This window comes from Centruroides vittatus, unplaced genomic scaffold (assembly GCF_030686945.1).
Source record: "Centruroides vittatus isolate TY-2023 unplaced genomic scaffold, ASM3068694v2 contig_458, whole genome shotgun sequence".
NCBI lineage: Eukaryota > Metazoa > Arthropoda > Arachnida > Scorpiones > Buthidae > Centruroides > Centruroides vittatus.
The window spans coordinates 535,364-553,494 of record NW_027122254.1 but is presented as its reverse complement, the minus strand read 5'-3'; the positions used below and the strand labels follow the sequence as shown (position 1 = coordinate 553,494).

The 18,131-nt window shown below is 30.8% G+C and overlaps 2 protein-coding genes across 2 annotated transcripts in view; both read right to left on the bottom strand.

Annotated features, from left to right (window-relative positions):
• Positions 1-18,131, bottom strand: part of LOC136977391 (putative leucine-rich repeat-containing protein DDB_G0290503) — a 100,867-nt gene that overhangs the window by 38,037 nt on the left and 44,699 nt on the right. The window lies entirely within an intron of this gene.
• On the bottom strand, positions 767-2,532 carry LOC136977400 (uncharacterized). Its single transcript, XM_067272867.1, has 4 exons — positions 2,384-2,532; positions 1,263-1,445; positions 994-1,191; positions 767-931 (listed from the first exon to the last, which is right to left on the bottom strand). The coding sequence occupies exons 1-4, from the start codon at positions 2,396-2,398 to the stop codon at positions 851-853; spliced, it is 477 nt and encodes a 158-aa protein (XP_067128968.1). The 5' UTR covers positions 2,399-2,532; the 3' UTR covers positions 767-850.

Below are 18,131 nucleotides of genomic sequence, written 5' to 3'. Positions count from 1 at the left end.
ATATAATGTATTGAAAGATATTAAGGTTAAGTTCTCGATAAAAGTAGTATGGCCTTCACCCTTTCGCCTTAGATATTCGTATTTTGGTTCTAGCTTATTGAACTTTACTTAAAATTCGAAGATCAATTTGAAAATGTCAGATTGCGGCTATAGTGCAAGATGTTTGTTGAGCAGCGTGTCAACAGGTACAGTTAATGTATCTGGAAGTATGCTTATTGTGTCTCGTTGTCTCATCATATCTTCATAAAATTCGTTTCGTAATTAATCATGGCTGGATAACTTTATAGCTCATTCTGTGTATATTACTAATAAAATTAATAGTACATAAAAGACAAATTTTTATATTTTATAAACTATTTCTTTTACTGTTGATTTGGTTAAGAGCCAGCCAAATTAAAAAGGAAAAGAATAGTAAGATCTGCTTGTGAAAAATGTAAAGAAGCTAATAAGTTCCATCTATTTTCGCTCCTCTAATAAAAGCATGATTGGTGCTTTCGATAGAAGACTGGTTATGGGATCGAGCCACACTAGAGAACTGGACGCGTAAAGTTTTCAGATTTTTTCATGTACTTCGAGGTTCTTAACATCTAAATAAGAGCCAAATTTCTATAGAAAGTCCTCTCGGGAGGCAGTCATTACAATTTGGCACGAGCATTTTGGTGGCTCGCTTCAAAAGATCCCATTTCGTTAATTCAAAATAATCAAAAATAAATTACTATGAAAATTTCTTTAAAATAACGATTATTTTAAGTATTCCATTTATTAGTTGTTCATTTTAGAATATAAAATTTTGAAATTCAAATTTTCAAAAATTATTTCCTCTAATTATGTAGGTATTATTGGTTGCATCTTAAACATCGTTATCATCTTCATTGCCTTCTTCGTTTGTTGCAATTTTATCGTTATTCTCAGCATGTATACTTCTCTCGGACTACAAATGCAATGAAATATCTTCAATCTGATTGACAAAATGAAATGTTTCGTCATACTTACAACCTTCCTTTTGAGAAGAGAATACTTTTCTTCGTCATCCAAACAGGTGCTGTAACGAGGGTAATTTTCATTGCGTCTACAGAGTGTGTTATCGATAGTAGAAATAGGCAAAATATCAAAAAAATCCTCGACGGAAGAAGGGCATTTAGTCTTGTTGGGAATTTGAACTAAACTCTTACGTAAATGTTCGTGTTTTTTCTAAATCAAATGTATTAATATGTTAATTTCGTAAGGATAATTTCAATTGGCTTGCAATTCTTCCTACTTACTCCTTCATCGGAATTTTCTAAATAGTCTTCCATTAATTTATTACAATTGTTACAACGCATGAAATGTTCCAAACTTCTGTTTGACATTCTACTTTGTCGACGTTGTTTCTGTTCTCGATGATTTCTAATGGAATCTAACGTGTTTCGAATTTTTTTGAATAAACTAAAAGAAAGGTTTTCGTTCTGTAAGAGAACAATTATCATAAAAATACTTTTGTAAAGTAATGGAACATACGAAGAAGCGTAAGAAATCAGCATCAAAATCTTGATAGATAACAGCAAAGATGTTGATTCCCGAATGCTCTATGGAATATGAAGAAACGTTATACTTTTTTAAAAGTACCACGTTTCTTTGTATTTTATGGTGCAGATTGAAATTGATATCTTCATAAGTGATTTTAAAAAAAATTGCATTGGCCTGATGAGATGAGGCAATGCAACATATGAGCGATTGTTAAGAGGGTGAAATTTACGAGAATTGGACTGATGAAAGAAGGCAACGCAATATGTGGATGATTTGCCAACGTGTTTGCAACTTTCTGCGGTGCTCTTTTGGTGTTAGAGACGTGAAAAACCCGAAAAACTCCAAGCAGCCAGCCTTGGCTACTTGGAGTTTTTCGGGTTTTTCTAGTCTAGGCTAGAGTTTAGGTTTAGGCTAGAGTCTAGGTTTCTAGGCTGGTTGGAATTTTTTCGGGGTTTTCTAGTCTGTCTAGATGCGAACCCGCGACAAACTACCAGTGTTCGGTGGGTTTATCCATTCAGTACTGATAGGCCTCCCAAAAGGATTTTTTTGTGGAAAACGTGCGAAGAAATCCCAGATTACACAGTGTTACAAAGATGTTACACAAAAGTGTTACAGAAGACCACTACTGTACCATGACTACAAAGATACTGATTCCCATATCCTCCGTGGAATACTAAGAAATATGTACCTCTAGTGAGTGAAATATATAATTAATTTTTCGCTAAAATTAATAATTAAAATATTAATTCGATTTTAATTACTAATTTCAAACGTGTGACATGTCTTATCTATTCAGTTTTGTAATCTGTCCGTAACAACATACTAACGCCCTTATATTTTTCTATTACATAAAATATACATACAATACAGTACTCACATTTTTATCTCCCATTGATATGTGGCTTAAACCCGATGAAGGAAGTCTTACGTAAGCAATTCAAAATATACGTAAGAACAAATTTTTAAAACGCATTATAAAAAATAATCATATTTAATTTTCTAAAAACATTTATATTAATAACAATTAAAAAAATAAACAATTGCAAATATAAAAAATTATGTTTTACTTCAACAGATGGCAGCACTTAAGATATGTTCCTTCAGAAGGGGTGAAATTGATTACTCTTGACTGTTTAATTTAAAAAAAAAAAAACAATGCTTTTGATGAGCACCATTTTGAATTCATTTAAAATTAAATGAATTATATAAGCCTAAATTAATTAAATTATTCAAATATATGACCTAATATGACAATATTTAAAGAGTTAAATTGAATATTTGACATCGACATTTTGATTCGACAAAAATTGAAAATTAGTTCAAAAATAATTGTAGAAAATTTAAATATTTGTCTATCAAGCTGTTCATTAAGTAGTTTTAATTAATAAAAAAATGACTTATGTCGGCATATTACACCATTCGACAAATTGAAATCGTTTTTTATACTCTATAAAAGGGTAAAAAAAGCGTCGTGCGTTATAAAAGGGTGGCTATAAAACCGGAGGAAGTTCAGATAAGAGAAAGTCGTCCACTTATTCTAATAATCAATCAGGCCAATGTTACGATCTAATAATGCATCTTCGATGGCCCTTCAAATCTCAAGCTTCGGTAGTTCCATAAATCATTGAGTGCTTGACAGGCCTGAAAATTGAGCCCTTGAAAACAAAAGCAAAACAACAACGTCTGATAAATATGAAAAGTGAAAGACCACGTACAGGAAATTAATGAGAAAACTAGATTTTTTTTTTTCCTCCAAAAATTACAATGCCATAAATCTCTGCCTAATTTGTACAATGCCCCGATTGATGTCTATGAAATTAATTACTGAATTTTTTATGAATTATTTTTTTCGTTTAGATTGAAGGGAGGTGGTTAATTTTTTTTAAGAATTCAGGATATTTAGGGGAATGGAAAGTGAAAATAGATCTGACGGTGATTTTTTTCCTGCTTCTTCTTTCCAACTCTAGGAACAATATGGTTCAATGGGTTACGTGCATTCAATAGCGTGAACAACAAAATTTAACTTTCCACATCACCAATCTGCTAGTTCCAACCATGTGTGACTCTACTTCCTCCAAGATGGAATATAACCGTACAGGAAGCTTCTTTTTTATTACTTTTACACCGCGGCACGACTTAACAAATTTAAATATCGGCATTTGCCGCCCATTTCTCATCTCGTATTTTGGACAATTTGGATAATGTTTAAGATACAAATGCTAAATTTACAATTCCGAAAACTTGTAACGCAGCGTAAAAAGTCGATACTACACAAGCGTGACGTAATTTTGTGGGAAATATTGCACAACTAAAAATTTCGATATTCGTGAGAAAATATATTTTTTTAAAGTTTTTTTTGAGCAAACTTACATTGAATTTATATATAGTTTTTTTGTTAGTTATATTACTTTTAATAAAATTCAAGAATTCTACAAATAAAACAAGGCACTTGAAGGCTCGCTTATATGACGACACTTTCTTTTAACTTGCTGTAAAATTCTACACAGGATGCTTTTTTAAGGATTCTATGAGGGCATTTATAGTAATCCAGTATATTTTAAACCGAAATATTAATAAGATTTACGCAGCAGTTTTTTAGTTGCAGGTGGACATTCTAACAACACGGTACTCGTTTAGATAATCAAATTACCCGTGCAATTCAAACTTTCAAATAATGAAATTTATGTCTAACTGTCTTTTATAATTTTATATAAATTTTAATTATACTATCAAATTTAATTACAGTAATAATAATAATATCGAAAATGATTTCTTCCCGGATACAAAAGAACAAAAACAGGTGTTAGAAAAAGCATTTATAGAACAATGAACTTATGTTGAAGTTTCCACCTCTATATTCACCAATTCTTAGCATCACGCGGGTACGAGTATATGAGCATAAATGCTTAAAGGGATTACACACCTGCACTAATGGCATGTCTTAGTTCCAATTAGGTATCTACACCTGTGGCATTCGATTATCTCTCAACCTTATTGAAAATGAATTCGGTTATTATGGATTGGTTACACTTTAGTGATGGTGCTGCTACAGTTATAAACCTTCACGTTTTGGGTGGCACGCTTACTAATTAATGCTTGGGGGTGTAGTACTTTTATGGATCGATTAATCTAAAATTGGACAAAACAGAATGGGAATTTAAAACTTTATTAGTATAACCATCGTTAAAGGAAAAGCATGTATCATTAGTAACTTACCTTTTTCTTCATTTCTGATGAACTCATTCGTGTAAAAATTTAATTTTTTTTATATAGGTTGCTTTTTCCCCCTTTACGATCGTTCAATTTTACACTGTGCGCATTAAAGCAGGAAATATCGCTGTATCATGCTGATAATCAACTATTTTCTTGAAAGTTAATCTATTGGAGCATATGCAAACTTTTAGCAAGCAGAGCGGTTCAAAAATTGACATACAGAAGTTATTGTGTGTTTTAAAATGATCATGCATGGCTTACGAACACATATAAACTTATAAATAATTTTTTAACAATATTTTTATAATAAAAAGAGTTGTTTACATCATTCAAATACTACTACTTTTTATGATATCATGATGTCTCGATTAAAGACTCACGTTTTCATATAGTGTAATTGCAACCTATAGAAAAGTTTAAGTGCAAAAATTACCACTTTGTAAGGACAAGATATGGTTTAAAAAGAAAGTTGAATGAATTGAAGATATCTTAATGTTTCTTCTTATTTAAGAAATTTATCGGTTAGAAAAGGTTTTCTGTACACTAAAACGAGATACAAACTATGGTAGATGAGTTATATGTCGAAGGGAGATGCTTGGATGTGAGGCAAAATTCGAAATATTTTCGTTAAATTGGCTAAAAAATGTTGACCTTGAGGACATACCCGGGGCAGTGACATCTTAAGAACAAGGTCGGCAGTTTCGTCCTTGTGTTTCATCCAGGCGTATATCTAAGTAATGTGTTCCCGACAGGAAGTCACCAATTTAATGTCAGGTAAATGTGCCACTAGCTACTGGTCCTACTCCACCCCCGAGCACTTTTCGTCTTTTTAGCACTTTTTTCGAAAATAGATTTGTCTGAGAATTCAGTTCTAGGAAGAATCCTTTAAGTGTGAAAGCATTATACAAGATTATGGTCGCGAAACAATCATTTATTAGATCAAAACTCGATTAGTAAAATGTACGTATGTATTTAGCTTCACTTTGTATGCTTTAATTATATGCTAAATGTCTGAATTATTCACATTTTTTAATTGTGTGCTTAAAATAGGCTAATCAGAATTTAATTTCAGTTAAAAGGTAAAATTATCTAGTCTAATAATTACTCTAAAGAAACAAAATTTAAATTAGGTCTTCTAAATTAACTAGTATTTTGTAAGAAACATCTTACAAAATACTAATAAAAATCATTAAATTTAATATATTTTTTTTAATTTTTGTTTACAGTAACATTTCGTAAAATTAATTAATGTTTAGATTAAAAAATTAAAATTTATTTATTTAAATATTTTTAATATAAGCCTTTTGGACAATTCAAATACACCTATCAAAATTCATGTTACTATTCTTCATTCAGAAAGTAACCGAAGTAAACAAAATTCAGGCTCATTAGAGCTAATTACAAAGCGATACCTAGGCTACAGATAATAGGCGTGCGATTAGTTAGAAAGGGGCATCATATCTCTTCTAAGACGTGCATCTCTTGTCCTACAAAAGTTGATTGTTTTATTCAGTAAGCAAGATTTAAGTGACATTATAGAAGATAAGGTAGAACAGGAAGTTTAAAAAGGAAGTGGCAGACTCACGCAATCCTCTATTGTCTTCTCAATAGCATATGTGATATACCCATACATAAGTTACTTAGCGTTGTCTATAGCAGTCTACACTCTTCAATTTTTTTTTCTATTCAATTTAACTATTCCATCTTATTTGAGGCCTCTTAAGATGCTGTACATAATATTACTCCGGATATAGGATTTATTCGTGTTTATGTTATGTCTAATGTGCCATTCAGTCATTAATTTTAAGCCATTTTTTTCTGGATAATTATAGATTAAATAAACGATAATCGAGACTAATTTCTTAAGTTTTACAATTAAGATTACCATTAATGATAAACATTTTTTTAAATCTTAAACTGTAAGGATTTTCTTAGGGTTTTGCTTATGAATTAAAATAAAAAGAAGGGATTTTCTGTAGTTTTTTTCCCTTTAATTTTTATAAAGGAGCGTAAGGTAGGAAGTCATTAAGTAATCATTAGTCATCTGCCTTATCGATGACGAACAAACTCGACAAAAGTGGATAATATCACGAAGATATCAACAAATAAATTGCCATTAACCAAAACAGAGTTAAGGCTACGAAATTTTAAAGATAAAAACACGTTAAGCACTATATAAATCTTGATATTCCTGTTTTTTTGAAAATTAAAGCGTTAAAATCTGTACGATTCACTCGTTTAACGATCGTACTTTAAAGCTTAATCGCGCCATCGTTACTAAATTTACCTAGATGAGTTTACATCAAAAAAATCTAAAAATCTAGATAAAAATCTATTTGATTTCGACGTCCACAAAATGATTGATTATTATCAATTATAAAATCTATATACAAAATTTCATTCAAATCGATCCATCCAAACGCCAGCGGATTGTATTTAGATACGGACAGACACACAGTTTTTCAACTATGGAGTTTTTAATAATAAATTTCTAATTGAAAATGCGTATTTAAAACTGAAATATAAGCCAATAACAAGCAAAGAAATAAATAAACCTCCTTTGAGAATAGGATTTGTGCATGCAAGGCAAGAGGAAGGACTTTCAGGATGGATTTTTTCCGATTTAATCCCGAAAAATAATTTTTATTCGCTTTAAATACTCGGGTATTTACAAAAAAGTGAATAATTTAATATTGTAAAGTTGAATATTGTAAAGTCGAAAAATATTGTAAAGTCGAAAAAGGAAAGTCCTTCGTCTCCTCCGTTTTGCCATAATCTTATTTTTAAAGTGGAAAATACAAATTTTCAGTTGAATCTCCGCTTTGAAAAAAGGATTTTTGCAAAACGGAAGACTTTTAAGACTGATTTTTATTCAGTTTTAAATCTTCACGTGTTTTTCGGCTTAGAGAATAGGATTTTTTAACAAAACGGAGGACTTGGAGGACGGATTTTGATAGGTTCAGTTCATTTCCACGCATTAGAAAGTTGATAGAATAGTCAAGGAAAAATAACATGCCGACAGGAAACAGTAAGTTTTTTTCTAAAGAGGAAACACAAAAAACTCGAATGATCCAGACTGTCACAATGAAAAAGAAGAGTCCTTCCACTATAATTACAGTTGTTCTGTATACCGTTCGGTCAAGTGAAGTTTAATGAGAATCTAGAAGCGAATAACTTTTCACGAACGTTGTTGTTGCTTTACTTTTATTTATATTTCCTACGGATAATGGAGTGTTTGTACTTGTTTCTCTCCTTTTCCCCCTCTCTTTTTATGCGGTATTGATATTGATCCCTGCTTTTACCTGTTTAAGAATAGGGTTTGCTATGCCTTCTTTTACTTGTTATCTTACGTTGGAGGTGTGAAAATTGCAGAGGTGATGAAAATTACGATTTTCTATGTTACCACTCTCGCGTTGGGTATTCTTTATGTAACGTCGTAGGGTGGAAATTATAGAAGGAAAGTTTTGTCCTTCTACCCGATTATGAGGGAATTTTATGTCTATGTTAAAGTTTTATGATGTATGTGACATGCTTGGGTGGGGTTTCTGAGGCAGGATTTTTATGTGTTTGCGCGTGAATTTATTGTTTCTGTGAGCGTAATTCCATGAGGAAACTTTGTTGTTTCGTTCGTATCATCGTAAATTTCGCTTCTTTTTAATATTGTTTATGCGCAATTTATGAGTTAGAAACAATTTTATGTGTTTTATGTGGAAATATACGAAGAAATTTTGGGTTTCGTGTAGGCCCTTGTGAATTCGAGCCTTTCTAACTTGCTTTGTGCGCGAATTTATTGTTCATGTGAGTTGGAACACGAAATTTCTCCTAAATTTCACATAGAAATGTAAATTAACGAGCAAACTGACTTATAAAGGCGCGAAAATTTTAACTGCATACTCGAAACGGCATAGATTTTCACATAAAATACATAAAATGCTCCTATCTATATAGAAATCTATGCAAATTCACTTACAAAGTGGTTCGTTATGATCCACTTTGTGCGTGAATTTGTTAAGTGTCCAAGTTTCTATCCGTTACGCAAATGAATAATAAAGGAAATTTTATCTTTATGCGTGTTCTATGTGATCATCTACGCAAAATTATATATGTATAACGTTAAGCTTTATGGGATTTCGTGTATAAAATTGTAAAATTCGCGTTTCAAATGTACGCAAAGGCCAGAGTTTATGCGTAAATTTGAAGTGAATGACATATTTTATGTGTTATACGATAAACTTTACGGATTTACGCACGTTACAAAACAGAATGGACAGAAATTCTATGCATTTTACGCATAGTAATTAATACTTTCAGAGCGAAATTACGCGTTACAACACCCTATTACTCACTCCCCTCGTGGGGATTTCTGTTAAAACCATACGTTTCCTGTTGTGGAATGTTTCGTAACACAGTCAAATTACCAAAATTCCATGCGAAATACACTACACACGTTACGAACAGCATGCAAAACGGCACCTCATCCAGTTTAAAAATTTAAGAGAAGGAAACCGAATTTTCCCTTATCTCATCGACCTTTCAACCGGAAAAAAGTCCCTGACAGGTAAACAATTTACTCATTAAAACCTTTACAAGCTGAAATAGGACCGACAATGTCGAAGGGGGAAGACTGTAGTTTTATGTACTGACACAAGTCACGTGATTTAGCGTGATGAGCAACAATCATCCTTAATATCTGTACATTGTCATCTTCTTAGAATGATGATCTTTGTCTGTAATTATAACTTATTAATAATAATTTAGTCATGCAATCTTAACACAGGTATACAGCCCTTAAGGTATAAGCAAACGGTTCTTGTATGGTCAAAGAACTGCTATAGTGACAATATACATAATAAAGTGGAAGTAAAAATTTATTTCTGTTACGTTACATTGTTGTTTTAGTAGCGTTAAAATGTTTCTGCACATCGTTTTAACGTTATCTTTAACGTGTTACGCTTGTCACATAGTACGATCATAGGTGCTATTATAGGGATAAACGTTACGCCATTCAACTTCTTGTATTATATACAGGTTCTTATTTGTTTCTGTCTATTAAAGTACTGTTATAGTAACAAAAGTTGAGTGTTGTCTCATTAAATTGTTACTGTATTAGCATTAAAATAAGTTTAGAGTTATCTTATTCATCAGTTAATACGCGTAACAACTTCTAGTTTTAACTTCTAAAAGGAGATTCAGTTACGGGTTTGTGCAACTACAGTAACAGATACGAGAAGAATTACGATTAGCAAAGTTAAATGCTTCTATGTCGAAATACTGTATTATTATAGAAACAATTAAAGTAGTTAGCTCTTACGGTAACAATGTTACTACAGTAGTATATAAAAAGTTAATGGTACAGTAACGAACTTTAAAGATATTAATCTGGTGATAAATTCAGCATGAAGAAGGGCTTAAAAACATATAGTAACTAAGCTGATATTATTACAATAACAAGCATAGAGCACCATTCTTTCTAGAATGAGTAACGTCTTATCGAGTTTACATCAAATGCATTTGGAGTAACAATATCTTACGATTTTATAGTAACAAAACGAGAGCTGTTTAATATTTAAATTTTAAATTATTTATTTGAAAGTATTTAGGTATTCACAGTGCAATTATAATGTACTACTATAGTAACAAAACGTACAGTTAAATAGAATTAAACAATTCAAATTGCTTACTTTAATGCATATCACAGTTAGAATTTCTCTTATAATTGTGTGTTTAGGATACTGCTACTATAGTAACATAATTATATGATGCTGCTAGAGTAAAAATCATGCTGACAAATCCTCAAACCTTTGCTACAAATAGGACATTATAAAATTAACTTTTAAAAGCAGCCTAATATCTATTACTGTAACATAATGATACTATATTAATAACAGATATAAACAAATTTTCAAATCTTTCCCACAGTTTAGGGCTATAAAACTCAAAGTTTTTATCCGTTGTATGCTAATTAAACATGTAATATAAATGTTACAACACCCTTTCTATTACAGTAACATTGTGATACTGCTGTAGTAACAAGAGATATACACAAACACTTCAAATCTTTGACAGAATTCGCATTGTAAAGTTTAAATCTTTATCAATTTTATACTGGTTATGAGACAGTATCGCCATGTTTCTTACAGTAACAGAATGATACTTCCACAGCAACAAAATATCATTAAAAAAACACAGTTTGGATCGAAATTTTACCAATTTTGTATGGATAATAAACAATGCAGACTCACTTCATCTTATTTGTGCTGCAAACAGCACCAAAATATCAAAGCAGAAGGGCCTATTAAAGGTTTTAACGTGTATTTGATACATCTATCAACACTTCAAGATACCAAAGCAAACCTACAACAACTTGGTGTTGCAAAACTTGAGTTTTAACCAATATTATGCGCATTATAAGCCGATTTTCTCCCCCAAAAATTATCAAGTTAAAAGTTTCCTGTAGTACTTTTTCTTGTGTCCATCCTCTTCTTTTAAGTTCCTGTCAGCGGGACAACCAAGCGTGTAATGGCGTTAGAATATTGCCAAAGTAATATTACTAGACACCTGCATCAAACAAAACAAACGATACGACCCGAGGGGATGGTTCCTGTTTTTTTTTTTTACCCCTAATTTTTCTTTATATATTTCCACCCCTATTAAAAAAATTTTTAATAACCTATCACCTTATATTTTTTCACTTAATTCTCGGTTTGTCCTTGTGATTTTTAGAGCCCGAGAACAATAGGGATGATTTAGGATTCGATTACATGTTCCGCTTTCCTTTAGGGAAGGTTATCTTCTATTCGACACCCTCTATAAGATTTTCTGATGTTCCTTTTTGGTAAAGGTTATCCGTCACCTTCATTAAAAGGTAACCAAAGATTAACTTATGCCTAAAGGGTAGACTAACTTATATATTATCCCACCTTTTCCCTATTATAAGGACTTTATACCACGTTTCTGATCCTCCTATAAATGAGGACAATAACTTATCTTGTATCTTCGTTTTTTTCTGTTACGATAACCAAATACTGTATTTAGCATCGCTCTAAGGGTTAGGCCTCTTTAATGTTTATCAGGTAAATAGGGCCTTCAATACACTTGTAAATCATGTAGGAATGTGTTAACGTGTTAGTAAACGCGTTTATTTATTGAGTTATATACCCACAACATGCGTAAAGATGGTGATATATGTCTAATGTATACATCGCTGCACATTGCTACGAAGCATTGATAAATGTATCTGTCAAATACACATTAAGAAGTCCTTTAAAAGGCCCTTTTGAGCCATTTTAAACCTTCAATGTTTATTGTTTACCTCGATACACATCCTTATAACGGTAAGCATTGTGAGATGCATCAAGAGTCTCTTAACAACCCCTTACCTTAAAATATATTTAACCTTTAGGCATTTCACACCCTCAAATATTAAGAAAACTAACTTTTTCATCTCTTTTTACGTATCTACACCTATAAAACAACATCGATACGAGTCCTCGAAACATCGAGGGGTTCGATAAGAGGCCCTTAAACTCATCCTTATTTTAAAAAAAATACACGAATTTTAAATTATTTAAGGCCCTTAAACATTAAGAAAAACCGTCAAACTTCTTACTTCCAACCTCTTATCCCAGCCATCTCCGTATAACTTTAAACTCATCGTAATCACCCCTATCGATTTCTAACACAAAAAAATCGATATTAAATTAATTAAATCGACGGCCGGGCCTTATTTATTTAAATAAAAGCTAAGCTAATAATAAAAAAAGGCATAAAAAATTGATTGAATGATAAAGGATCGATGTAGAGGCGTACAGACAGAAAGGAGCAACAGAGCATCGCTTCTTTTTCACATCATTACCAAAGGTTGTAATCTGTCGGGTTGGCCTTTCAATTATCTTGGCGACATTGTACGTCACATGACCACATCTCGTGTCTTCATGACATATGATGGACGCCACCGTGATTAAGTTATTAATAAAGAAAATTCCACGTGTTTAATACGCTGCGGGGCAAGTTGACGCCATCTTTAATACCCGTCCTTCTATAACAATGACTCTCTCCTTTGATATGCGGCCGCTCCTCGTGTCGATTTTCTATCCCCCCTCTTACCTATGAATATTTATTAAATTATGTACGCTTGGTTGATTTTTCTTCTGTTTTAAACTTAATAGAAATTGGAAGAGGGTGAACTTTGAAAGAAAAAATTCGATATTAAATTGTGTCGCTTGGATGTAGGTTAGAGTTTATTGTTGTGATGGGAAGTGTGTCGTTGGAATTATATTCAGATTGTGTGTTCTTGGTCGTTGAAAATTTGAAAAATATTAAAGGATTGTTACTGTATTTTAGTGTGTTTTGCTTTTGGTGGTTAGTAAACTTTTGGTATGTTTTTGAAGTAGGTTTCGGTATGTTCTTTGTGTGTTTTTTGATGGTTTTTTGGTGTATTTTTCACTTCTAGGTGTACTTTTATGTGTTTCCGATCGGCTTTTTGGCGCAATAATGGTGCATTTTTGGTTTCCTCTTGACACATTTCTGGTATATTTTTATGACATTTATATGCGTTTTTCATCGGTTTTTGGTGCTCTTTTGGTTCATTTCTTTAGACTATTCTCGGCGCACTTCTGGTGCATTTTTGGAGCACTTTTGGGTTCATTTTGATGCATTTTTGGTGCTTTTTGTGCATATTTAGTACATTTTTATACATTTTTCAATACTTAACATGCTTATAAATAGAATTTTCATGTTTAAAATGAAAAAAGTTTAAACTAATAAAGCTATTATTAACAGAATTGAATAAAGATTTGAATTTTAATCATGAAATTTCGAACATCTCCAATTAAGATATATCAGTGCACTCATTTTTTGATTTACACACTTTTTCTTATGTTTTTCTCATATTTTCGTGTTTTTTACATGTTTAGAAGCTCATCCTAATGCATAAAAGTTCCAAATTTCATTACATATTATCATAAAACTCCATAATTCATCACATTTAACTCGTGCAATTATATTAGATCTTGTATTATACGAGACTTTTCCTATAAAATAAAAATTATAAAAATAGGCATTTTAAGCATTTGTAATTCTAAAAATGCCTTAAAAATTACAAAATAAATTTTAGCTTATTTTTACTTAAATCTTCCAACACAAGCGTAAGATTAAACCACTTAACTCATTACTTTGCAAAGACAAACGGGCAAAAATCAAAGAATTTCTTATAAAAAAATACTCCAAATAATCTTAAATCTACTTTTAAAATTAATTTATAATTCATGTATTTTATAAATATCTAAAAATAATTTTTAGACACTTACACGGTCCAATTCCTCAAAATCATATACCTGAATTCATCATAGAAATCTTAAAAACACCCTCAAGTTTACTCTATTTCATCTCCATTTTCTTTCAATTTTCATCCTTTAATTGAGTTTTATTTGATTTTTTTGAATTTCTTACGTAATATTTTAATCTGAAGAACTTTTAAAGTTACATATTTATCCTGAAATTCCTGAAAACTTTACCCCTTTCACCCGATTTAACGTTAAATTCCTTTCCAAGACAAGTGAAAAATGTGTTTGATATGATCTTAAATCCAATTTCTAAGATGAATTATTGTAAAATAAACAATTCAAAAACCATTAGGATTATGTGAGAGCCTCGAGGATTGTTTTTTTTTTTTATTATTATTATTATTGTTATATAGGTTAAGAAAGGAGTAAAAGTTGTTGTTGTTGTCCCTCGATTTACAGCATCTTACAACGTATAATACGGGCCAGACTATACGAAATTATTCGGCAATAAATCTCTTAATGTGACACAGAAACTGTTTCCCACGGTAGTTTTGTCGATAAGGGAGAATTAACTCGAAAATTCAAGGACAATCTCATTTTTAGCGCTCGGCTTTCGTGTCGGACGGTCACGTCATATTCAAAATATATATATTTTACCTCGTTACTACGTATCCTCTTTTCGATTTTTAATCGATTTAAAATGCCTAGAAGACATTTAAACCAAAGAGAAATGAATTCTCCCTCAAACACTTAAACTGCACTTGTGCCATTTAAAATTAAAACTTCGTATATAGAAATTATGAATTTCTTATGAGAATTAGACTTCTTTTAATTTAAAATTTTCCATTTTTAATCGATTTAAATGCGCGGAAGACATTTAAATTAAAGAGAAATTAATTCGCCTTCAAACACTCAAACCGCACTTGTGCTGTTTTATTAATTAAGACGTTTGTATACAGAAATTATAGGCTTTTTATGAGAATTAATCTGTTAAAGGAACGGTAATATTAATATTTAAATAAAATTAATTGAATTTTTATAAATTTTAATCAATATAAAATGCTCCAAAGCAATAGGCCTATAAACCAGAGAGAAATTGAATCCAATTAAGAAACTCCAACTGCATTTATTGGTTTTAACTAAGTTAATGCGTTAATATATTAATTAAGAAATTAATTCTCAGAAGAATTAATTTAAAATTTTCTATTTTTAAGTGTTATAAAAAACCACAAAGAACATGGACACCAAAGAGGAATTAATCCCAGTTAAGACGCTCCAACTGCACTCGTATCATTTAATAAAATTAAACCTTATTCAGAAATTAAATAGGGCCTCTTCCGAAAATTAAATTACAATTAATTTTCGATTTTTTATCGATACAAAATGCATCGAAGACATGTAAATTAGTGAGGAATGAATCTGCATTAAGACACCCAAACTGCACTTATGCCTCATAAACTAAATTAAGACGTAGAGTAACGTCTTAATTTACTTAAATGAGAGTTACGGGCCTCTTCTGGGAACTGAATTACAATTAATTCATTAGAGAAACGATTATAGGCCTACGTAATAAATATAAAAAAAAACTAATAATTTAAAATATACCTGGAGCTGTTTATGAGGGGGGAAACACGGGTAGAAAAGAAAGCGCGCGGTGCACGTGTCGAGGAGGGGGTAGGGAAAAAAACGGTGCTGATAAATTAATAGAGGTCCCGGAGCTGTCTTAAACGTTGTTGTTGGTCGAGTATCTCAATTATGTAGCACATACTTCGATGACAAAAAGTCGAAGTGTGTGCGATTCTCGCCTTCGTCATTATCTTCTTTTATCTTTTTGATTCCCGAAATTAATTGGGTCATGGGGGGTTTTTTCGTTTTTTAGTTTACTCCAAGAGTTCTATTGTTTTTCCATCTTTTTTGCCTTAATTGTGCTAATTATCCTTCTTTATATTTGGTGAAAATGTCCTGCGAGTTGTGCCGCGCGTGTGGTCTTAAGTGGAGCAACAGTTAGAAGGGCACCTTGCATTTTACATATAATACTTTTATCATAGTATACATGCTTTCGATGAAACCTTCTATATGATAATGAAGTTATATTTTAGAATAATTGAATTTTTTTATACTTTAATGGAGATGAATTAAATGTTTTTCTTGGTGGATGAGCTGAATGAGAAGCATCGTTGTTACTGAATTAATTAAAGGCTTTTCTAGGCGATAAAATGGAGATTTATCACTTATAAACCTTAATAGAGGTCTTAAGCTCTCTATTTTTATAAAAACAAACCTAAATTTTAGGGTTTATAAGCGATAAATCTCTATTTTGTAGCTATTCAAACGACGTTAAACACAAGAATAAGGCTTTATAACTGTATTTTAGGCAGTATTTTGTAATATAAGTAGGGAAAAAACTTTAAAAAATTAGAGGAAAACTGTATTTTTAATGATATAAAAGTTAATAATTGCAAAAATTAAATGATTAAGTCTGTATGTATGAAGATAAATGCAGGAGAAAGCCTGTATTAGTGTATAGGTCTTATTCACTATATAAAAGGTCTAATTTGTGCTTAAGGCCTCTTATAAAATATTTTTTAATTAAAAAAATACAAAAATATAAATTCTTAAGTATTAAATCTTAACTTTTTTGATCGAAAAGTTCAATTTATTACGATTATTCTATGAGAAAACTGAGTTAGAATCGAGTTTAACAACTCAAAAACTCCCTCAAAAAAGGCTATTTTCCCTATTTTAAACCGCATTTTCGCCTTATAAATTGTAATCTTTTAGCTTAAATGCTGGCTTTATATGTAAAAAATATATTGTTTTCAAGACTTTCGCTCTTTTTAATAAAAATTGACATAGAATTAAAGTTGTTTGCTAGTTAACATATCCATCTTACATGATTTGAACGGTATTAAATTCAAGAGTAAGGCTTTATAAGTGTATTTAGTAGATATCTTATGATTTAAATAAGGGAAAAAGTTACAAGAATTATGGATGAAAGTGCATGTTTGTATTAGATCCCTCCTATTAAAGGGTGAAAGTTGAATGCTTATAAGGATAAATACCTCTTATAAAAATATGATTTAATATAAAAATAAAAGAAAAATTTAATATTATAGCCAGATATTTGAAGATTTTGTTGCATTTTTTGGTAAATAAGCCACTTTTTTCGTTTTTGTTTATGGAATTTAGAAGGGAAAATAGCGATTCTCACCCTCGAATTTAATTAACAAAAAAAAAACAATTTTTTTCAAAATAATTAGCTAACCACATAAAAATTTCACAAAATTAAATTATTTTACACAAAAAACATTAATTAAAGTTACAAAAAAGCCCCAAAATAAACATAATTAACGAAAATTACGCTTAAGAAGTGAATAACACATAAACAACTTTCTTATTGCTAAACGCATGAAAAATTCCAAATGTCCTTGTCAAAATATTGCAATTTTTTCAATAATTAACAACAAGAAAATAATAATTTAAATACTTAAAGTTAATTCTAATTTATTTTCCAATATTTTAAAATCAAAATTTAATCTCTGGGAGGAGAAGGCTTAGAAAATGCAGAAGAGGAAGAGGATTATCCTCATTTCTAGATGCAGTTTTCTCGTTTGCTTCGTTTGATAATTGCCTTTTTTTAAAGAAAAATAATAATAATACAAATTAATGAATAAGATTTTTGTTGTTTTAGGACCACAAACAACAGAACGGAAACGTTGATAATTATAAAAAGGCAAAAACCTAAACAATGGGAATGATCCCGGGCGGAAATGAGAATATTTTGAAAACTGATGATGATTGAAGTGGAACAATGAGAGGATCACACTCATTATTACTAATAGAAGAGGCCTTCTAACAGAAAAAATAATTATTTGACTAATTATTATCTTTATAAGTAGTAGAAACTTGTTTCAAGACGAAGAAGTTTAATCAGTAAATATGTAATTGTTGCACTTTAAAGACTCATTATGCTAGTTTTTTGATTATAGAAGGATTTATTTGTGGATTTACCTCTTTTAAAAAAGATAAACTAGCATTTTTATGGATAATTTTTGACATTTTAATGATGGTGGTGATGATTTTTGTATATGGAAAGAGTAAAATCTCGTTCTTTATGGATAAACTGTG

What these genes read in the sequence shown, in the direction of transcription:
- LOC136977400 (XM_067272867.1), bottom strand. An exon ending in TAGAAAATTCCGATGAAGGA is followed by an intron (nt 1,192 to 1,262) that starts GTAAGTAGGAAG and finishes CATTTGATTTAG; the next exon opens with AAAAAACACGAACATTTACG. An exon ending in CTCTTCTCAAAAGGAAGGTT is followed by an intron (nt 932 to 993) that starts GTAAGTATGACG and finishes TTGCATTTGTAG; the next exon opens with TCCGAGAGAAGTATACATGC.